At 37.5% G+C, this 24487-nt stretch overlaps 1 protein-coding gene across 5 annotated transcripts in view; it reads left to right on the plus strand.

Moving 5' to 3' along the window:
- The window catches only part of SLAIN1 (SLAIN motif family member 1), a 72642-nt gene that overhangs the window by 21242 nt on the left and 26913 nt on the right, over positions 1–24487 (plus strand). For 2 of the 5 annotated variants that reach the window (XM_007960638.3, XM_038007774.2), the window contains exon 3: positions 23435–23584. The exons of 2 other annotated variants lie outside the window; for them this stretch is intronic. In XM_007960638.3, the coding sequence (XP_007958829.1) occupies positions 23435–23584 (150 nt within the window). Of the gene's footprint in view, positions 1–21623; positions 21847–23434; positions 23585–24487 lie in introns of those variants that run through there. One more of the 5 variants, XM_007960640.3, reaches the window with a different exon arrangement.

Raw genomic sequence — 24487 nt, forward strand, 5'->3', positions numbered from 1 at the left:
CCTAACAGAAGTTTAAATTTTAAAAAAGGGCATTTGGAAAAACAACAAAAATGAGTGAGTGGTACCTTGCTGTTTGATGTAGGGAACTACTTGAAGCTGTAATTATGTAGGCTTTTGACTTGTCTGTTAACCTCTGGGCATCTGTTTCATCCTCTGGGAACACTGTTTCTATTCCATGGACCACTTGCCTCCAAATCATACATGAGCTTGAAAGTACAGATTCCGGAGCCTCTAGATTAAAGAATCATACTGTCTGAGGGTAGGGTTGGGGAGTCTGCATTGACAAGTTCACCAGTGCGATTCTCATGTACACTGATATTTGAGTACACTGCCCATGAAGCCATTCGAGGATAATGAATAACATATTTGGACATAAGAAAAAGTAGAATAGATAATGCTTCTAGAGCTCTTAATTCTGTAACATTCATTACCTTTACATTCTTGACATCCTTCATCTTATTCAGTCTAACTGAACTCACCTTTAGAGGTGAGAAATAGTTTAGAGAAGTTCCCAGTGTTACAAGGCAGAATGATACTTGGGGACGGAGTCAAAGCCAGGGTCTCTCCATAGACTCCAGGTGTCTTAAGTATGGAGACACCAGAGACTCCATACTTAACCAGTATTCTGTACTGCCGTATTGGCATGGTCATAAGTAAATATCAACAGAAATCTGCTTTAAATACTTGGAAGGTGGGATGAAATAGTGTATCTTATTAACATTTTAACTAAAATGAAACGGGTGGCTTAATAATGGAAAGTTGAAGAGCAGTGTAGGGACAAAGGCATGTTAGGGTTAAAACTTTGGTGATAGATGCTTATCTAACAGAGCAGCCATCTCAGAGTTGGGGGCTCTAGTATTCATTCTGTTCCCGTTTACCTCAGTGACTCTAAGAAAACGGATACGGTTTGGCTCTGTGTTCCCAGCCAAATCTCATCTCCATTACATTGTAATCCTTACATGTAGAGGGAGGCACCTGGTGGAAGGTGACTGGATCATGGGGGCACTTTCTCCCATGCTGTTCTCGAGATAGGGAGTCCTCATGAGAGCTGATCGTATTAAGTGTGGCACTTCCTCACCCTTTCACTTTCTCCCTCTCCTGCCACCATATAAGGACATACTTTGCTTCCCCTTTACCTTCCACCATAATTGCAAGTTTCCTGAGGCCTCCCCAGCCATGTGGCACTGGGAATCAATTAAGCCTCCTTTCTTTATAAATTACCCAGTCTCAGGTAGTATCTTTATAGCAGTGTAAGAACAGACTAATACACAAACCATTAAATCCCTTTGTGCTTAACTCTTTGAAGGGTTATATAGACCATTCCTAAGCCTCCTTACTTAATCCTTGGCTCAGTGACTTATATCTGTATTTTAATATAAGAATTTGGCTCAATAGGCCGGGCGTGGTGGCTCAAGCCTGTAATCCCAGCACTTTGGGAGGCCGAGACGGGCGGATCACTAGGTCAGGAGATCGAGACCATCCTGGCTAACACGGTGAAACCCCATCTCTACTAAAAAATACAAAAAACTAGCCGGGCGAGGTGGCGGGCGCCTGTAGTCCCAGCTACTCCGGAGGCTGAGGCAGGAGAATGGCATAAACCCGGGAGGCGGAGCTTGCGGTGAGCAGAGATCCGGCCCCTGCACTCCAGCCTGGGTGACAGAGCCAGACTCCGTCTCAAAAAAAAAAAAAAAAAAAAAAAAAAGAATTTGGCTCAATAATTTGAAGTAAAATTCAAATTGAATTCAGAATTACAGTCCTTTATGTCAGGGGTTAACAAACTTTTTTTGAAAGAAGACAGTTAATATTTTAGATTTTGTGGGCTACATAATCTCTGTCATGACTGTTCAACTTAGCCATGCCCAGAAAACAATGATCAATGCAGAAATTAATGAGTGAAGATGTGTTCCAATATAACTTTATTTACAAGCACTGACATTTGAATTTTGTGTGGTTTTTCACATGTCACAAAATGTATGTATCTTTCCCAATTATTAAAAAAATACAAAAACCTTTCTTAGCTGGTGAATTATTACAAAAGCAGGAGTGGGCTGGATTTGGGGTACCTTTGGCCTTATCTACCCCGGCCTTACGTCATTTGCACACTAGATGGATTTACATATAAGGTTAGATTCTTTTTTTCTAAAAATAGAAGAGAAACTTTTAAAAAGTATAAATAATCCTAATTGGTGGTTGCTATTAAGATATTAGACTAAGTGCTTCATTATCCGATTTTCCTTTCATTGATGTGGAGCTCAGGCAGGATCGTGAGGTCATGAGGATGTGAACTGGCATACTGCAGTTTTGTTCATGATGTAATTTATTTAAACGACCTGTAAAAGTTTAGAGAACGAGTTTTTCAAAACCAAAATTAGTCTTTTACTTAATTTGTATATAAACTCACAGCTTCTTTTGCTGTGAGACTAAATGTTTTTATTCCAGAGATCCATAATCCATAATCCTGTTGAGATGAGAAGTAACCAATTAGGCTGTTTACTGGAGAAAATTCTCTTTTTTAAAAAATTCAACTTATATTTTATAAAATATGTCTATAGTTTAAAAAATAGTCTTACAACTGTTATAAGACAAATATCAAATTGCTGCCCTAATCTCTCATGCCCCTTTTATTTCCCAGAGGTACTTAAGAAAAGCTCTTTGTTTTGGTTTTACTGTTTACTTCTCTTTTTAAATTCCATGTTTATATGGCTGTTTGCTTTGAATTTTTCATTTTAAACATTATCCATTGGCTTTTGACTTTGGATGGTGAAGATTTAATTCCTTTACACCTTACTCCTATATTTTTTCTCTGCATGTCCTTTCTATGTTACCTTTTACCAACTTTAGGGGACATCAGTATTTATTATGATAGAAAGTTATATTCAAGCCATGCAATATTTTATCATTCCTTTTTCTATCTAACTTTTTTGTTTTTGAGACAGATTCTTGCTCTGTGCCCAGGCTGGAGTGCAGTGGTGCAATTTCAGCACATTGCAACATCTGCCTCCTGGTTTCAAGGGGTTCTCTGGCCTCAACCTCCTGAGTAGCTGGGATTACAGGTACATGCAACCATGCCTGGCTAATTTTTGTATTTTTAATAGAGATGTGGTTTCACCATGTTGGCCAGGCTGGTCTTGAATGCCTGAGCTCAGGTAATCCACCCACCTTGGCCTCCCAAAGTGCTGAGATTACAGGCGTGAGCCACTGTGCCCAGCCCATCTAGCATTTTTTTAAAGAATTAATTGGAAAAAGACGCTTAGTTTTGTTGTTGTTGTTGTTGTTGCTGTTATAATTTATAAGACAAGGTCCTTGTCATTAATTTATCCCCAAACTCCCCTCATGAACCATCCGCAGTATGAGACACATAAATCCAAGAATTTTGTTAGGCAGCGCCCTGCTCTCTTACTCTAACTGGAACTAGTCATCTTTAGCCTCTGAAGAGCCATCATGGTGGGACTTTACTTTCCTTATCCTGGGAATTCCTCTGGCCCCTCTTCAGTGCTATAGTACCTGCTTCTGAGATACAAATACTCTCCTTTCTATTCCATTAAAAGAAAGGAATATTTCTGCATTTGCTTTTTTGGGAGAGTAGAGGGAAAAAGGATATGTGGGAGGTAAATTTTGAGAACCTCCTGTGTTTGAAAACGTTTTTATTCCTACTTTCACCCTTATGCAGGATTGTTCTTTGGGCTAGGTATAGAATTCTAGGTTAAAAACCATTTCCCACAGAGTTTAGAAGGCATTATTCCATTATATTTTAGCTTCGGGGTTGCTTTTGAAGTCCAGCACCGTTCTCATTTCTGATTCTTATTTGTGACCTTTCTACCTAAAATAACATGAATATTTTAGAATATTGTCTTTTATTCTTGGTATTCTGAAATTTCATTTATTTTGTGTGTGCTAGAAACTTTAGTTCTGCAAAATTTCTTGCATTATTTCTTTGTATTCATACCCCTCTGCCCTTGTTTTCTCTATTCTTTCCAGATACTCCTGTGGATCAGAGTTGCCTGGATTGATGTTCAAATTTTATATTTTTCTCTCTCGCTTTCTATTCTTGATTTTGTTGTTGTTGTTGCTCTACTTTCTTGGAGATTTAAAAAAAACACATCTTCTAAACTCTTCTGCTGCATATTGAGTGACTTCTATGTACCAGGTACCATTGTAGGTGACGGAGATGCATCAGTGAACAGCACAGATATTAAGTCTCTGCCCTCATTAAGCTCACCTTCTAGTATTCAGATTTTCACTTAGTCCTCCAGATCTGTAAGGTACTTTTATTTGTGTTTGTATCCTTTCTGTTTCAGTTTATTCAGGTAATGAAGCCTGTCTTTGATAAAAGTAGGAGAGGAGCAGTTGCCTGAGCAGGCAGGGTGGGGAGCTGGAGGGTTTTAGTGCTTTCCTGCAGATTTTCAGTTATCTGGTTTTTTTCACTTCACCACAGAACTCCCTACCCGCTGTGGTACTTCGCACCTGTGATTCCAGAACCTTGCCAGGTCCTTATTAGTTTCTTTTTGCTGTAAGGCCATAGAGCGGAGGATGTCAAAACCCAAGTCTGTTTCCGCTGTTCATTCTAAGATGTTGTGACCATCCCCAGTGTGATAATTGTCTCCTGTCCTGTTCAGTCTTCCTATGGGCTTACACGAGTTTGAGTTTAACTCTTACTGTAGTGTGGTTTTATAAGAGAATAGGGAGGAATTCATAGTTAATCCCCCATATTGAAGAAGACTTATTGGCTTCCAACTAAGGAGGTCCTTTGTCAATGATGGTTAATTGACAGACACCAAAAATTATGGTTTTGTCCCACACTTTATTCATAACATAGTATAAAGATTTAATTGGAATAATACGAGCTTTCTATATTTTTGAAGTTTTAATAATTCTCTAATAAAGCATTTTTCTTTTTGTTTAGACTTAATTTCTCCCTTGGGCAGTCAGCACTTTTGAGTAACAGATATTACTGAGTGTTTTCTTTGAGACTAGGGTTGTTTCTTTTCATTTGAATATAAATTGCCCAAGGGAATGGACTTTGTGTTGTTGAGCACCAGTTCTCTAACTCCTAGAAGGGTACCTGACACAAAATAGATGCTGTTGCTAAAGTAAATGAATGTTTTAATTTTTTTTTTTGAACACAATGTCAGTATTACTTCTGTTTCAGTTTTGGTTTTGAATAATTAAAATGGGTTTGGGTCCTTGCAACATTTCCTTATTAGCCACCTCTTACATTCAGGGCATAGACTAGCATTGGTTGAAGTATCAGCTTGCAATATTGCTTTCCCATTCACAAGCATGTTTACTTTAAAACAATCAGTTTCTATTTATCTTACACATTTTGTTCCAAGGTGATTAATTGAAGTCCTTAGGAGTTATACATCTCCCTCTATATACACAGAAATTAAAGACACTTCACCAAGAAATTCACAGCCATGAGTAGGAGTGATGAGAGGTAAACAAAGAATACAACTACCCTCTCCTTTTTACCCTCTTCCTCTCTTCATTGTGCCTTTGTCTCATACTCTTAACTCTTTCATTGACAGATAGGTAGAAGTTCCTTAATGTGAGCCTGGAGCTTCAGACGAGATGCTGCTTATGTAATATTTGAGCAAATATTTTTGAAACTTGGTTCCTCTTTTTTGACCTTCATGTTTTGAGAAGAAAATTCTTCAAAAAGTAAAGATTAATTCCCTTCTAGGAAATGTGAAGAGGGGCATAGCTGAGAGGAGCCAGAATGTTTCTGGTGGGCAGAGCTGGTCTTAAACCCTCTTCTACCTTATTTCCTCTTTACCCTAGGCCATTAGCCCAGGCTGTTTTCTTGGCTGCAAGTTAGCCACGGTGGCAGGTTAACCATCCCTCCTTGTTTATGGAGTAAGCATCCCCAGGAAGCCATCTGGGTAAGGGTTTGTCAAGGTTGGTTTCTGTAGGTCCATCTGGCTGCATTTCTCCCAAGATTGTCTCTAACTGCACAATTGCTAATGAGCTCATCTGGATTGTAACTTCTTGCAGGTCCCAGGCCTATTTCTCTTCTTACTGCCTACCTTTGTGATTTCATAGAGTCCTCAAAAAGCTTTCATGATGTATCTGATAACTTTTGACCCTGGATCTAGATAACAAAACTTGCTAAATTACGAGAGAATGTATGGGACATAGTTAAACCTTGTCTTGAGGTTGTGAGAACAAGCTTATTAGAATTATGCCCTTCTGCAGAAAGTTTTTTTCTGAAGAAAATGAAGGAAAGGGATTTTTATAAGATTTAATTTTGTAGGAAGACAGCACCTGCATTATCACTGTTTTCAAAATACTGCTAAAAAATACGTTGTCGGCCAGGCGCGGTGGCTCATGCCAGTAATCCCAGCACTTTGGGAGGCCGAGACAGGCGGATCACGAGGTCAGGAGATCGAGACCATCCTGGCTAACATGGTGAAACCCCGTCTCTACTAAAAAATACAAAAAACTAGCCGGGCGAGGTGACGGGCGCCTGTAGTCTCAGCTACACAGGAGACTGAGGCAGGAGAATGGTGTCAACCTGGGAGGCAGAGTTTGCAGGCTTGCAGTGAGCTGAGATCCGGCCACTGCACTCCAGCCTGGACGACAGAGCGAGACTCCGTCTCAAAAAAACAAAAAACAAAAAACGTTGTCTTCACATCCACAGTTTTGCAAATTGTTAAATATTTTTTAAAAGATACAATAAGATAATTATTTTTAGTGTATATAATATATTACTACATATGACTAATATGTATCTAATGCCCCTAATTCTTATAGGGAATATTAATTGACTTGGATATAAGAAACTTTTTTTTTTTTTTTTTTTTTTTTGAGACAGGGTTTTACTCTGTTGCCTAGGCTGGAGTGCAGTGGCGCAATCACGGCTCACTGCAGCCTTGACCTCCCTGGGCTCAGGTGACCCTTCCATCTTAACTTCCTAAGTACCTGGGACTGCAGATGTGTGCCACCATACCTGGCAGATTTTTTGTAGGGTCGGGATTTTGCCATGTTGCCCAGGCTGGTATTGAATTCCTGGGCTCAAGCAATCTGCCCACCTTGGCCTCTCTGTGCTGGGATTATAGGCATGAGCCACTGTGCTTGGCCCTAAGAAACTTTTTATTATAAATTGCAAAACTTATTATCCTCTTTTCCAAGCTGATCTTTTAATACTCAAATTTTACAATTTGTAAAGTCTTATGTATCATGTAGTCAGTACAGTCAAGTTACTTAAGTTTTCTCAGCCTCTTTTACATTTGTATTTATTTTGTAGTGTTGTTATAAGGAAATAGATATTTGTAAATTAGATTAGATAATGGCTCAGATATTAGGTCTCTCCCCCTTGTATGTGAAGAGTGTAAATGGCTTTTTTGGATAATCTACAGAAAGTCATGTTAAAAGTGAAATAACATTGCTAGAAGTTAAATCTCCTGGCATCTCTAAATCTGCAGTCTGCTAGTATAAAGTTAACTAATAAAGTCTAAAACACAGTAATCTCTCTTTTTTTCCCCCCAAAACACTGGCCACTTATTTGAATATGCAGTCTCCAACAAAGCTCAGTATCTTGGTTGGTTTTCCTCTTTTGAAGATGGTCCTAACGATGTTTGCTTTCCATTTCGAGGCACCCTGTTTTGTGAACTTTTTTAGTTGTTAATGTGTGTGCCTTTTTCGAAGTAGATTAAGCATCTGAAGATGGAGGTCTGTACCTAAAATTGTTTTTTGAATCACCAGTGCTTAATACATTTTTCAACATGTTTTAAATACTGAATTTTTTTTTTTTTTTTGTAATTGACTAATTTGAGTATGTTTAAATTTTTTAAGTTGGCCAAAACAAAACAAAACAAGCCAAAAATTTTCATTGAACATTTGGTGTTGTAAATGGCATCCTACTAGCCAAGCCAAAAAAACCCTGAAAAAACCAAAACAGAGTGGTGTTCATTAAAGTGTTAGTTCTGAGCGTGGGGGTTTCAGTCTGTTTTGTTCATTGCTGTGACCCTTTCTGTGCCTGGAATAACTCCCGTCACACGGTAGGTGTTGCGTGCTAATTGTTGAAGGAGTGAATATGGCGGAAGTTTTCACCTTAATAGTTATGCCTCATCCTTGCTCCACTGTGATTGAGAGGGTGGCCCTTATTTCTAGGGCCTTGCCTAGTAAGTGGGGACATTTAGCAGATTTCACAGGGCTATTTTAGAAAGATTTCTGGAAATATTGAATGAGAAATTACTTCAGAAATGTGGAGTACTACATAGATATACCGAAACATTCCTAATGTACAGATTTTCATTTAGAAATTGAACCTAAAATACAGGGAATCCTCTTTGCCTGGCTACTTATACTTCATAGAAAACTAAGTATTTCTTTTGGCAGAGGGTGGGTATCTGTTTTCTATACCTACAAATAAAGGTATTTGTTAGGGATCTTACACTGAGAAGTTTTGTAAGTGTAGTTTATTCAACAATCATAGAAAATCCAAGACAATCTCTTTAGTTGGTTGTTTTTATTTTATTTTTTATTAGATCTGTATGTATTCCATTTCGAACTTGCCCATCTTTCTACCCCCCTCAACCCCTTTAGAATAAAAATAACAAAACTGCATAGAACTTTCATGGGTAGGATTAGCTCACTTGATATCCTAAATTGAAATAAGGCTAATCTAGGGTCTTTGGTAAGTTCATTCATGAGACTGGGATGTTAAATAACCAAATAATGATCAAAAGCTTATCTAAGTAATTTGAAACGCCAGTTTATTAACTGGGGCCAGTTAATAAAAGCTTATCTTGGCTTAACGTACTTGAATGTCTGTAACTATTGAATCAGGACAGGTCACATTTGAGCAGAGTAGGTGTACTTTTCACAGATAGTGGAGGCCTACATAATTACTATCCTTGGCTCATGTTTCGCTATGACCATCTGTCATTTCCTCTGGGATTGTATACTAAGGAAATGTGAATAGAAATTACCCCGTTCATTGAGTTTTTCTTTTATCTTCGTATGGTACCAGTTCCCAATCTTATTTTAGTTGTTATAAAAGAGTGTTAATGTCCAAATTTAGCCGATGAAGAAGAAAGTTGTAGACTAATCCACAGTTCTGCAAGTGACCCTTTCTTTTGTTAAAATCCACACAGATTGAAGTGAGACATTAAGCTTATCAAATGTCTGTCTTTGGAATCTGTCCAGTCTCTCCTTGCTTGGCCCAAGATGTTATCTCCACCAGCTCATATTTCTAGTCTCGAGATGCTCTGTCAAACTTGGAACACAAAATTAAAACTTAGTCTGTAGGGTTCATTTTGGGTAAGCTTTGTAAAGAATTTCTTTTCTCACTGGAAAAACAATCTGGAATCATGTTGGAATTTTTGTGCAGAGACAGGGTCTCCTGATATGTGCTGTCATTCCTGTGTGCTGAAAATGGAAAATGCATTGTCATCGCTGTGGGATTTCATTACATCTTTATGTTGCTTTGCTCTTATGTTCAGAATAGCCCCAATGCATTTACTTCGGTATTGGCAGTGATTTAGTACAGTAACAGATAATCAGGGATTGTGCTTCTATGAAATTTGCAGGGTCAGTCCATTATACCCTGTAACCTGATGTGTGTTTGCTTGATTTCCTTAAATAATCCCTTTTTCTTTTGCTAATTTGTACTTGTGTTTCCATGTGGTTTTGTTCTTTGGATTCACTTGGTATTTCCACCATGATTCGAAAAGTGTTTATCAAAATAAACAACAGTGGTTGTTCTGGTGAATTTATTATTGACATGCTATTTTGTTACCTATCTTCACCAAGGAAAAAATAAAACAATGGAGATTCTCCCAAGGTAGTTGTCTGCTGCTTTCATACTACTGTGATGGTTGATTAAATTTGACTCTATGGTAGTGAAATTCGTTTTGTTTTTTTTTTTTTTGGTAGGTGTTGGTACCTGTTTCTTGAGACCTCTACAGAATAGTTGGGTTTAAAGGAAGACTTTCTAGACTCTTTTTTTCTGAAACACTGGGGCTTGATCAGATGATTACAATACATGAAATGTGTTGAGTACTTACTAGGTACAGTCGTAGTGCTAAATACAGGGTGCAGTTTCAAGCAAGATGAGCTCAGTGCCTGGCCTTGGGAACATGCATTCTGGTGCGAAAAACAGATGACACAGATAGCAGCTCTTTGTTCTTCCTGTCCCATAAAAGAAGCATAATGATGCAAATGGCAGCCTAACCCAGGAGTGTGGTCAGAAAATGATTTCCCAAAGATGTGAGACATCAGCTGGGACCTGAGAGTCAGTGGGAGTTAAGCCAGTAACTCTTGTGTGTGTGTATGTGTGTGTGTGTGTCTGTCTGTCTCCATGTGTCCATCTGTTCATCCATCCAGCGGGAGGAGGGGGTGAGGAAGTGTGTCCCAGGCCTTTTCTGTCACTGGGATAAGCCATAACTTAATAAAGAGTGTTTTACTCTCGGAGACACTGGGGAGGAAGGATAGCAATAGCATGTGGAAAGGCCCTGCAATGGGACATGATGTGAGGAAATGGCAGGCTGTTGTGGTGGGGGTGTAATGGAGGGAAATGACTCTAAATGAAACTAGAAACTAGACATGGGTGCAGCGTCTTCAGGGCAGTTAAGGATTCTGTATTTTATCTTAAAATGGCTGAAAAACATTTGAATAATTTTTATTAAAGGAGTGACATAACTGAACAGGTAAGCTACGGGATGTTACTTGAATTGTCTCAGAAGGCAGAGCCTTTTTTGGAAATATGGTGAACTGTGGAGAGTGAAATAGTGGTTTTAGAAATTCTTTGGAACATGGGTAGGTTTAGGCTTTAGCATTTTTTTAAAGGGAGAGTCTTAGATAAACTTGGGAATGTTTTCTTCTTTTTCATTAATATCCCAAATTTCTTGTGTGACTACATGTGAGAAATGGTAGTTGAAAATGTGGCCAAGTTCTTGTGACACTTAATTTACTTTGGAAACATAAAGGTTTGATTTGTTGATATTCTCAGTTATTTATAATATTTGGGAGCTTTAAATTTTTATATAGTAATAACTTTCATATATTTGAGTTTTGGAGCTCTTTTCAATTTGTGAGTTTAATTTTTTTCTGCTGTCATAGTTGTAAGGTTGTATTTCAAGGAACAGTGTGTTTAAATGTACTAGTCTTTTGAAATGCGGATTTGCTGTCATTGGATGTGTCCTGTACTTGTATAAATGTGCATGCATATGCATGCTCAGTCTTGTCCCCTATTTTTATAGTATTTTCAGATAAATGAAGTTAGATCAGTAAAAGGATAGTTGCAGGGAAAACAAGCAATTAAATCATACTTTTTTTGGTCATTTTTAATTTCTTAGAAGTGCTAAAGGAAGAATGGACAGGGCTAAGAACCAACCTGCTTCTCTGAAAGTTGGCCAAAGGCATCTACCAAAATGAGATGGAAAATATGAGAGAAGTGAGGGGACAGAAGAAGAAAGACCCAGAACCTCTCATGTCTTAACAGAAGTTCTAGAAGCAGGAACATACTGAACAAAGGAAATAATCAGTAAATAATAGAAGAACATTTCTTTGACAGATCCTCAGGATGAACTAAGATAGATGAAAAAAAGCCATGCACTTAGATCTCCTGGTTATTGAATTTCAGATTCTCCAGAATTAAACTATTCCTTCGTTTGAACATTATTAGGAGTTTATCTATAGTATAACAAACTTCAGATATTTTATAAGTAATATTGGATGCTAGATAAAAATTAATATTATCTTTAAAGTTTTAAGGAAGAAAGTTATTTTCAAACTATAATCCTGTACCAAAGCGAATAAGTGTAGCAGCAAAAGAAACTTTTGGTTGTGCAAAGTCTGGATTTTACCTTAAAATGGTTGAAAGCGTTACCCTTTGTGCACACTATTTTAACAGTGGGAAAAGTACAAGTATAAAAGATCACATGAGATGTAGAAAACAGTGACCTTGGAGATGACCTAGGAGAAGCTGAGAAAGATGAAGATGAAATAAGACAGTGATTGACTCTCAGGCTTGTGATATTCTTCACCTGGTGGTTGTGTTCTAGAGCAAAATAATTACTTTCTTTACCTTGGTCTTGTCATATCTAGTGATCACCTTATAGCTATCCCAATCACAGCTATAAAACAGAATGAAAATCCAATAAACCTTGACAATGTAAAAATAGAACTATCAGATCTGGAGATGGATACGGAGAAGGTGCATATATACTAAATACTAAATAACATTTCATGGTAGGAAATCAGATACCAACAAGGTGATGATTGGTTTGTCTATTGTCTATTTAAAGTTATATACTAATTATGTAATTGTATTTGAAGTATGAAAAACAAAGTGGAAAGTGGGCCTGGGTGGGGAAGGAAAAGAGACTCCTGATTTAGGCCTTTAATGTATATTTTAGTGTTGTTTTATGAGCAGATATTTTAATAAAATCATGAATGGGTTAGTTTTAGGGCCAAAGATAGTTTTCCCTTGGTCAGAACTCTGAAATCATTTATTTACTTTCTGTCGTCTCTTAAGATTAGTGGGTCAGAGGCCTTTGCTGTTACTGGGATAAGCTGTAATTCAATGAAGAGTCTTTTAGTCTCGGAGACACCGGGGAGGAAGGATTATTCAAATTCTCTTCTCATCACTCTTCCATTCAATAACCGACAGTGCTTTCTAAAAGCCTACTTTTAGATTTGACTGGGTAAAGTGTGGTGGCAAATCCAAGCCATAGGCGTGAAGACTCTTAGTAAAAATCTAGTCTGTCCTTTCAGAGGGAGGGCCCTCTATTTTCAGACATGAGATTATTTAGCCTATTTCTTCATATAATTAGATTCTGTAACATATTGCTTACCTTACCTCATGATTGCAGTGTAGAACCTGGAAGTTATTCTAGCTGGTTGCCAGCTTGCATTGTGGCTGTAGTCTAAATTAGAAGCAGCTGTCTGTAATCTGCTTGACAACATCTCATCGTTGACAAATTATTAGATCACTCTTCTTCCTTGTTCTTTTCGGATTAAATTATTACTTTTCCACAAGCCCTCTTCTCACAGTCTGTGTCCATTTTTATTGTCCTTAAGTTTGACTTAAACTATAGCAGACACACAGACCTAAAGAGAAAATGGCTTCTATAAAAGGGAATTTTTAAACATGTCTTTGAAGTATAATTACTACTACATTTGTTTTAAAATCTCCCCTATTAATTGCAGATGGGAAGTTGGAGGATGACTTGTGAAGTTGCAGCGGTCACTCTGGTCCTGGATAATACTGGATTTGGTCTGGTGTGCTTAAAGCTGTTGTCTTATCTTCAGTTTTGACCAGTGGTTAAGTGGAAACAAGTTGATAGTTGAGATAACTTCCCCTTTCTGACCTTTATTTTTCAGCTCCACTTTGAGACCGTTGTCCTGTTTAGAGAAGTCCCACAGAAGGATCCAATAATAGTCGTGAGGGAAGAGCATTAAATGTGCGATTGTGCAGTGGGTTAAGATCTGAGAAGTAGATAAGGTCTAATCCTTTAATTATGATTAGATGCTTTATCCATTGAGATTATGTTTCCTGTTAAAACCTAAGAAACATTTGACCTATTAAACTTAGTGTCAAGAATAATTATAAAACTCTGATTTCTGTGGAATAAATGTTATTCAATAGTACTCCTTTTGTGACATGGTGGAATTTGTAACGCTCATTCAACAAATATTTATGAAACATTTACATCCCAATCGTCAGGGGTGTACAACTGCTTTGCTACTTTTGAACTAAATATATTTTAAACCTTAATCCTAATATCAAAAGTGATTTTCTTCATTAACTCTAGATATTAGTTACATATGAACTAATGAACTCTTGCATTGGGTATTTCTTAAAGATGGCATATAAATCATGTTTTAAAAATGTTACATTTTGAGTACAATTGGAAATTTAAAGATTGAGTATCTGTAGTGTCCTGGGATCATAGGTACTCATACATATATATGATGGTTAATGATTTTTAAATCATTACATTCATTGTCATAGTTTGAATGAATGGGAACTGCAGGAAAAGATACAAAGTAACTTTCTGATAAGTTTTTCTTAGCTAAATTTGAAGACTGTGAGACTTGGGTATAATGACTGACTGACTTTGATTGAATAGTCCCTAAGACTACCAATTAGGTGCATTTAGTAGTTCTTCAACCCTTCTTATGTACATACACTGACAAATACATTACAGTTGAATTCTCTGTATTTCATGCATGTCTGGGAAAGAGTACTGTGAACATCTGCTTCAAAGTAGTAGGACTTCCTAGACCCCATATGCTTGTTTATCAGGTCGTCAAGCTCTGTGGAGAAACTAATGCTACTCAAGTTTACCCAATAAAAAATACTGGATCAGATAAGCTGCAAGCCATATGTTACTGCTCCAGAAGGGTTGCTCAGGTTGGAGCCAAGTCAGCAGCACTTACCTACTGTGAACTTACAGCCTTTCCAGAAAGCTTGTATCGCAGTCTGTGCAGACAGAGTTTATAAGAGTGAACCAGTAAATTGCTGTCTTCACCTAGGTTTTTGAATTCTTTTGTTAAAGTTTAGTGCAAACATTTGAGTGCATCTGTGTGCCAAGAATTTCTATAGGCTCAAGGTATGTAAAGATATAATATCACCTAAGAAGTTCATACCTGGGAGGATGGTTTATGGAAATGGAGATTTTCCTGCCCTGGTGGTTTATGGGTTTGGGTCAGAATGCTGTGTTCTGGGTAAAACTTCCTGCCAACTTAAGGGAGAATAAAAAATACTTAGAGGAGCTGATGTTTCCTGTACCTTCACTGATCTTAGGCCATTCAGTAACTGGTATTTATAAAGGACTAGAAGTTAAATTCCTCTGTTTGGCTTGGAACTGAGGCTTGCATGCCTATTATATAAAGAAAGAAAAAAGCAAAAGGCTTGAAAGTCTGTTAACCTTGCCTCACTTACTTTTTCCTTATTTTCCAGAACTCTGGTAATGAACATCATTATTTAAGAGTCAAGATAAATAAGTAAGAACTGTTGACCTATCCTGACCAAGCTCTTGAAGGTCAGACAGTTCAGTTTTGCTTCTGAGGTGGTAACAACTGAGGAAAGACGAAGTCTCCATAGTTATCTAGGTAGATACAGCGTAAGAAGCCGGTGCATTGTTTCGAGAGGACTAGGTTAAACTTCTTTAGAATTTAGAATTAGGAAAAGTGAAAAGTAGAAAATTCCTACAGACTCTTTTCTCCTACTTAGCTTCTAGAACATTTTCTTACAGAATGTAGAATGTTGGCCGGGCAGTGGCTCACACTTGTAATCCCAGCACTTCTGGAGGCTGAGGCAGATGGATCCCCTGAGGTCAGAAGTTTGAGACCAGCCTGACCAATATGGTGAAACCCCCTCTCTGCTAAAAATACATAAAACAGCCAGGTGTGGTGGCACATGTCTTTAGTCCCAGCTATTTAGGAGGCTGAGACAGGAGAATTGCTTGAACCTGGGAGGCGGAGGTTTCAGTGAGCTGAGATCATGCCATTGCACTCCAGCCTGAGTAACAGAATGAGACTCCATCTCAAAATAAAATAAAAATAACTAACTAACTAAATAAATAAGAATGTAGAATGTTTTTGCTACAACTTGCTGTAACTTTTCATTAAAAAAGGTATTACCGTTTGCGAATGCTTGCTGCAGGCTTTCATCCTGTACTCATGAAAAGCCTGTTTATTTCTTCCTACAAACATAACTTGTTTTCAAATGAGAACACTGCAACATTTAAGATGTTATGATTTGCTCCAAATTTCAAAACTAGCATGTGGCAGGATAAAGACTGGAACTCAGGCATCTGGATTCTTACTCAAGTGTCCTTTCAGTCTTTTCTTGGTCTTTATTACAGTATGTTATGGAAAACTGTAGTGAAGAGGTATCCTGTCAGCCATCCCTGCTGTGTCTCAGCACCGGATGCTATGGTTACAGCCCTGCACATTTTTCTGAGTGACCATTATAAAACTGGTAATGTACGTTAGCCCAGGGGTTGGCACACTATGGCCATATCTGGTTTTCTGCCTGTTCCTGTGTGGCGTATGAGCTAAAACGTAAAATGTCAAATGCCTTTTATGCTTTTTAATGGTTGAAAAGAAATCAAGAATATTTCTTAACCCATGCATATTAAATTCAACTCTCAGTATATATAAATTAAGTGTAGCTATGCTGCTATAAAACCTTTTCATTGTTTTCAATGGCTGCTTTCATACCATAATGTCAGCATTGAGCTGGTGTGACAGAAACCCTGTGGCCAGCAAAATCTATAACACTATCAGCCATCCCTTTACAGAAAATGTTTGACCACTGTTAGTCTGTGGCCGTGCTCTGATTTTGGATACAGCCTTCCAGACCCCATCTAACTCTTCTTCTCAGGACCTTCCCAGTGGTTTCTAAAATTCCCAGTGGAAGATGATCTTCAGTCACTGGGGTGGTTTTTTTCCTCTTAATTATGGTAAATTCGTTTATTTTGACATCACCGTGAACAATATGGCTCTCACACAGCCACTCTAAACCTGAACCTGTAAGACATAAATACCGTTTACAGAATGATAGAGCAGGCATATGCTAACGTTTTCAATCTCAGCTCTTGTGTTGAGATTAGAATTGTTCCAGAGATATGCTTTTCAGACTCACTCAGGCAGTCACTTTCATGGTTAACCATTTTCCTTGTTTCCAGTGGTGGCCATCCCAGCATTTTACTACATGAGGTTCTTTATTCTAGCCTCTGGAATAAATTTTCTCAGCATATTTATTGCCTGTAACTTACAGATTAAAAAGCCTTAAACTCACCTTCCTCTCCCTCATTCTCTGTATTCTGGCTTTACCTCCCTGTTTCAGAGGAAGTGAGAACCCTCCCTTTCCAAAGCTGTTCTCCTAGCTAATCTCTGTCCCATTCATCTGATCTCCAGGAACTTTTTTCTGTGTTTTTCTTTTTCCTTAGACTCTTCTCTATTGTTTCTATTCTCCAGTTTCCTTGATCCTAAAAGCCATCCTCCCTTGAACCTTATACTCCTCAAGCCACAACCCCCCTCTTAAAAAACAAAACAAAACAAAACATTTATAGCCAAATCTCTCTTCAAAGACTTCTTCCTCACTTTATATCTGCCTGACGTGCTAACACTGATTTTTCCTTATGTCTTCTGCTGAATCTACTCTCATCAGTGGTCTGGTGTTCTAGCCAGTAGGCTCTTTTTAGTCCTCATCCTACAGGCCCTCCCTGAGTAGTTGCCACTATTAACTATTAGTGCCCATGTTGCAACTCTTCTGCAGTAGTCTTTTTTTTTTTTTTTTTTTTTTTAGGTTGGAACTCGATGCATCTTTGAGCCTCCTGAATTCTCCCCAAATGCCTTTTTTTGGTTTCCTTTACTCATTCTCCGTCTGTCTACTCTAAATTGTTTCTTCCAGTCCCTTCTGTATGTTCTCCTTGGGTGATTTCATTCATGCTTCATCTAACACCTATTTGTTGATGTACCCTGAATCTCTTTTTCTCTCCAGCCCTCTTCCCTGAACTCCAGCTCCATACTGGACACAAGCACATAGGCATTTCCAATAACCATCTTGGCTTCAACTCACTTTTTTTTTCAAACTAAGCATGATTATCTCATGCTCTCCATCTAAGTGATGGCATCAGTATCTCAAGAACTATAGCATTAGCTTTGGTCTCCTTTTTTCCCACTCCCTATATTCATTGGGTCACCAGATAGCTGCACTTTAGCTCAGATGTGGCTCATCGAACCTGTTCTCACCAAATGTTCTGCTTGTGCTTTTGTTCAGGACCTTGTCATGTCTCACCAGGTCTATTTTACAAGCCTCTTAACTGGTCTCCCAGACGTCAGTCTCCATGCCCATTTAGTTCATCATTTCTATGGCTACTTAGGTCATCATCATAAAACATAGTCTGATTATGTCTTTCACCTTCTCACAGTCAAAACACTAACTGTTCATTAAAGTGTAAACTGTTCATTAAAGTATATAGATATAAGACAGTACAAAACCCAAACATGCCAACCTCTCCAGCCCTAACTCTTCTCTTATACCCCTATGCTTATTCCAAAAGTTTGCCATCCCCTGAATGTACAGTGCTGTTTCATGTGTTCAGGGTTTCATATGCATTACTTCTATTTAGAATGGTATCATATCCTGTGAGATAAGCTCCTCAACCTTCAAGGGCCACATTAAACATAATGACTTCTGAAGTATTTGGATTCCTCCAGAAAGTTAATCATTGCCTTTACTTTGCTCTGAGTGTACTCCTCATGGTGCTTTTACTGCACTTACAATATGGCATCATATTCCACCTTACTTGCCTGTCATCTGTAGTAGCCGGTCTTTAGAAATTGGAGTGGGAAGGAGAGGAGAACAGTCACCATGTCTTATTCATGTCAGCACCTGGGGCATCTGGTATGCTATAGCCACAATAGTTAGTGCCTACTCAAATGAATAGAGAAATGAATTTTAAAAAGCGGGTGGGAGTCTAGGGGCCAGGCAGACTTCTCGGAATGACTGTGGAGCAGGGAAATGCCACATACTGTATGTGTCTGTGGAAGATATTTAGGTAACTGGAGACTGACCTTTAAAGTTTTTTAGTATCTGTTGCCAAATGTTGAATAAAGGAATGACTCTAGATGTTGTAAATGTTGGGCATCTGAATCATTCTGGAGCACTACACATACACACCCACACATGCACACACACATACACACATATATACATATACATATACATATTTTGTTCTCAGGTACACGGCGTTACTTATGAAGATTTAAATGAAAAGTTGGCCAGTTCCACAAGGCAGAACCTGGATTAGGGAATGAGGGAGAATATAAATTTGGCTAGCTGGGAAGAGAGCCATGAGCATGGATATAAAACCATGACTTATTTAGAAAATAGGCTGTGAATTTTAGTAAAACAGACCTGAAGTTTGCTGCTAATGCGTTTTTATTAGGTTTGCTAGGTATTAGGCCTAGGTATTAAGCCCAGCATGCATTAACTATTTTTCCTAATGCTGTCCCTCCCCCTACCATGGATGGAGCTGGAAGCCATTATCCTCAGCAAACTAACACAGAACAGAAAACCAAACACTGCATGTTCTCACTTATAAGTGGGAGCTGAACAGTGAGAAGACATGGACACAGGGGAGGGCTTGTTTTCTAGAATAACTTCTGCCCAATGAGAAATGTGACCCTCCTGTTAGAACTCACTAGAAAGAGTGAGGGTCCTGACCTCCAGGGCTTCCTCACCTAACTGAAACCAACCCAGATGCCATCCTATTGGCAGTAGAATGTATCGAAATTCTACCAAACAGCCCAAATAGAATTGCAACCATTTTGTAACTCTTTCTTTGATTGCAAGAAGTGGTAGCATTTCCAGATTTCAAAGGCAGCTTTGTTGCCTTCTTGCATGGTTTTCCACCAGTTAGCATGCTTGGCATGATCCTTCCTTTTAACTGTGTGATGCAGTGCTATAGGAACTAACTCATCTTAATGTCACCTGTTTAACTGCTTTTCAGTGTTTGTCACCCCAGTCACAGATCCTAGGCCTTAGTAATATAACATCCTTTAGTTGGAAACCAGAAGATTGATATAAAATTCAGCAACTTAGTAGTTACTAGGAAGTATTAATGAAGTGCTCCTCCAGGTTTATTTTTCACTGAGATTTTAGCTGATTTGAAACATCTAATTAGACTATTATTTGTCTTCAGAGTTAACAATTATAATGAAGTTTAAAAAATTGGGCAAAGTAATTTATATGTCAGGATGGAGTGGTAGAATGGTTTGAGATAAAGAAATATTAGCCAACTTACCAAAATTTTGATCACATTTAGCATTTATTGAGTGCATACTGTGTTCCAAGTCTTGTATTAGGTACTGAAATGACTGTAGTGAGAGGAGTGAAAAGGATTGTTGCCAGAATATGTTATGGTGTTGCTTTATTTTTGAACTCTTTAGTTTAATGCAGCACTGACCTTTTGAATCTTCTAAGATATTAAATCAGTTTTTTATTGTATGTGAATTAAGGACTTTCTTAAATTTGATTTTGATTATGTGTAGAGACATATATATTTAACAACAACTTAAATATGATCAAGCAATGGTAGGAATGTCATTGTTTCTGGGAACTTTTTGTTGGTCACAGAATAATTTTCAGTGTGAAAAATTGAAGAAACTTAGGTTGTTTCTTAAACCCATTTTGTCATCTGCCTTTTTATGATTTTCTTGATTTTATCGCTGGAGGATTTATCAAATCTAGTTTTTTTGGTCATACTTTGCTTAATGATGTATAAAAGTAACTACACAGATGTGTTATAATTTATCTTTTCAGTCAGGCAACTTTGAAAATGTACAAAACATAATAGACCATTAGTCACACTCAACTTACCTTTTTGCAAAAAAATGAGGTATCAGTCTACAACGTAGTACTTTTTCACATTCATTCAGTAGAAGGTGATTATCAGACAAGGGAGGTGAAGTAGAAAGTTTAACCAGTAAGGGTGCATCCTTTAGGCAGCTTCAGAGACACTGTAGAGATGGGCATGAGATAAATGGCAGTCTGTAAGCGTGGTAGTGAAATGAGCTGAAGTACCTTGAAGGTCTTGCATTTGATGGAAAGCCACTGCGGTATTTTAATTGATGAAAGTAATACAGTTAAAGTACAAGACGTTCAGAACAGGTTTACTCAGGGCAGTGTTGGTGGCTGGAAGGTTGTTGAAGAGCGGGTTGCAGTAATCTGATGAGAGGTGGTGAGTGGTTAAGGAAGTGGCAGTAGAACTACAGAGAGCATACAGAAAGAAGTGTCCTGGGAGGCAGTTTAGCTTAAGGCATTTGGGAAAGAAAACTGTGCCAAGTATCGTACATTGATTCAATGTGTAGTCCTGTTTGGGGCCAATTCGATGCTATTCTAGGGACTGGAATTAAATGAAAACATGCATAGTCCATGCCACCTCCAAGTTTGTGACCCTCCCTTTTTTTTTTTTTTTTTTTTTTTTAATAAATAGAACTTTGGAGTAGGAGTATAGGGAAATTTAACTGTTGTTCAAAAATGTATCACCCATTTTTTCTCCTTTGGCAAAATTGCCTCACTCCTTTCTTTAGAGCTATTTTGCTCATCACCGAGCCTCTCAAATCATTTAACATCATTTTATAAACCAAAAATCCATTGAGATAATTGATTGAAAAAGATAAAATTGCTCTTCTTTACAAGCTCTTTTTGTTTGTTTTATTCTTTATAAAAATGCTTCCTGTTACAATTCTTTAGCTGTGTACTAAAGAACAAGTAGGATGTGATAGCTTCCACTCCTGTCCTCCTCCTCCTCCACTGTAACGTTGGGCCTTAGTGGAGCATTATTGTTTTGTTAGCTTGCCTCTACAATAATTTTCCTAAGCTTTCTGAAAAGCTTCAGTGCTAAACAACAATGTAGAGCATTCTTTCTTGCAATAGACGCTAATTGTGTTCTTAGTTGGGATCTTGCTGTCATAGCCACAATAACTGTGTCAATTGTGCGGGGAGGCTGGGTCACAGTGGTTATTGTGTAGAGTGATGAATGCTGCTTACTTGTGATGTGCTGCCGCCCGCATCTGTGGGTGAGAACACGCAGTTACTGTAATTTGCCTGGCAAGTGATCAAACTGGTATAAAATAACATCATCTGTTAAGCAAGATAGCAGTCACAAAGAACTATTGACCTTTTAAAATATAGAATTTTTAATGAGAAACTTTGAATAATAGAGATTGAACATGTGAGAACAGCTACCTAGTGTGTGTTGCATTATTAACCCCTAGTTTGTAGTGTAATCCAGAGTCAAGTTGACCTACATAGAAGAGAAGGAACTGGGAGTGCATGTCTGTGTTCTGGCTCCGATTGGGAAGAGCTGCTTAACCACTGTAAGTTACAGGTTGGATAAGTGACATATATGGTGTCAGTTGGGAACCAGGCTTCACAGTTTCACAAAATGTGTGGATTCTGAAAGTGTTGTCATTGCGAATGTAGTTTCCTTGCCTAGTTCTTCCATATACTTAAGGAAAAGATATTTTTAATGTAATTGTTAGAATATGTTGGTACATAATGATTCTGAAGTAAAAGGAAATATATACATATATTTTTTAAGTAAACTTGATGGTGTTTTGCAAGGATCTGAAGAGTCCCAGTATGGAGCTGAGCTGATTATTTTCTTGACTGTCCACAACCCCCTGGTTTTTTTTTTTTTTTTTCCTCTCCATCCCATTGCCCATTTTAAAGCACTTTTCAGCTGTCTGTTTGCTCATTAGCATTGCTCATTAAAAGTGGTCTGGGGGCATACATTTCAAAGCAGTCCTTTTAATACTTAGTTTTTCAAGTTTTGTCAAATTTCCAGTGAATACAAACCAAGTTATTTCTTGATGTTTAGCCTTGTTTATATTTTTTATATCATTCCTTCTGCTTAGTACATGTCTAAATGATTACTTTTCAGAAAAGTGAATTTTGCCTAGCACATTGATTTGTATCTGGTGACAGGAGAGTAAACCATGTTTGGTGTGACTTAAGCTTTTGTGATTTGGGATTTGTGTGAGTGTGTGTGTGACCCCAAGAACATGGAGATACAAGGGGTGGTAATTTTGGAGGGGAGAAGTACGTTAATTAGACAAGTGAGGTAATGTAAGAATGAGATCATCTGCCCATGGCTGGTATGATTCCGTTTTGTTCATTATTTTAATTTAAAGCATAGTATTAAAGTAATAACATGTATATTCCTACCTTGAAAAGCTAGTTATATAAATAATATGTATGTTTAATGCAGATAATTTGCAAGATTTTTTTAAAAGAAAAAATCCAAGTGATCGCCAATAGTCTCTGTACCGGCTACCTAAGATAGTCATTGTTAAGTTCTGGTATAGATACCCCTCTGTTACTTTGTATACCGTTTTTCCTTTAAACCTTGTTTTGGTCTCAAGGCCATTCGGAAACACAATAGTCATTCTAAGTCCTCCCAAAATCCGATAATGAATTTACATAAAATATTTTTTATCAACGTATTCTGATACTGAGTAGAAAAATATAGAATTACATATAGTTAATATTAACATTTCCCTTAATTCCTAAAGATTAGGAAGATTATACATTTGAGCTTTTCTTTTGACACTAATCCTTTTTTATATTGCAAAACACTAAATCTTTATATGGAAATAGAAAATTGAAAACATTTCTAACATAGAAACTCAAAATAAATTTTCATTATTATACGGGCATGTTGGCTTTAATCAAAGTAAGATTGATTTACTTTTTTAAAATGGATGTATAAATAGGACCCTAATTCACAAATCGTTTATTTTGTATATATTTTGTATTTAGACAAGTGGAGGTCAGTTAAGATAGTCTTATGAAAAGTTGCTTTGTCTCTCTCTTTTTTTTTTAAATCTCTTCCTTTTCTCCTTCTGACAAGTAAACATCTGCTTGCATATAGCTAACTGCTGCTGTTTTCTGCTTCTGTGACAGCTAGCCGATGGCGGAGTCTCTTCTCTTCAGCTGCCTCACTGACTTTTCCTTATAGTCCTGTTGCAAGACTCAGCCCTTATAGCAATGGCATTAATACTCCCAGCTTCTCTAAAACCTCAAATAAAGCAATACTAACACCTGAAAAAACAGGTAATGTTTTAACTTCTTGACTAGCTGCTTGCATTGTAATTCAGTTACTAAACACAGCTGAAATATTCATCTTTCATTGGAAAGCTTCAGAATAATCTTAGAATGGAGAGTTGGTGCTGCACACTTACTTTGGGTACAAAAGGCCTAGCACTCATTTGTACTCTAACACCATTGATCTACTGCTGTCAGATGTATGTAGCAGACAGTCTTACCTCTTTAGCAAAAGTATATGCCTGCAGCTCTGTATTTCCAAATGCTTATGTGTTTTTAAAATTAAATGTCAAACACAATGTAGGTAGTTTTTATTATTCAAGATTGTAAGTCTTTATTTTTTAAATTTTTTTTCTGGTAGCTTTTAAATCTAGCTAAGGCTATGTAGAAGAAAATAGTCATAGTGGCTTTTTATGAATGAGGATCTCACCATTTTCTTATTTTTCTCAGCATTGGTGTGGTTCCCTTCCTATAGCCTTCTTCTATTTGTCCTTTGGCTCTTTTATCTGAAACCATCGATTTTTTTACTCTCATGGGTGGCTATAAGTCTCCTGTGACTACTCTCTGGCCTATATTATGTGGGTGTTGCATATGTTTCTGCATATGTACGTGTGCCTTTTAGATGCGATATTCTTACCCATTTGTAGCACTGCTGTTTGTACTCATTAACAAATGGACCAGGTTAAAATTTAATTTAAAAGTATATAATCAGTTACTGTCAATGTCTTATTACTATACTAAAGTATACATGAATATATATTCTTATACCATGCCTTTAGATATGTACATATCTAATAGGATGTAGATTTTAGCAGTAGTGAATTTTACATTGTGATAAAAAATATAATGTGAAATCTACCCTCTTAACAATTTAAATATATAGCACATAGTGACTTTTTAAATTGTGAAAAT

The sequence above is a fragment of the Chlorocebus sabaeus genome, chromosome 3 (genome assembly GCF_047675955.1).
Source record: "Chlorocebus sabaeus isolate Y175 chromosome 3, mChlSab1.0.hap1, whole genome shotgun sequence".
NCBI lineage: Eukaryota > Metazoa > Chordata > Mammalia > Primates > Cercopithecidae > Chlorocebus > Chlorocebus sabaeus.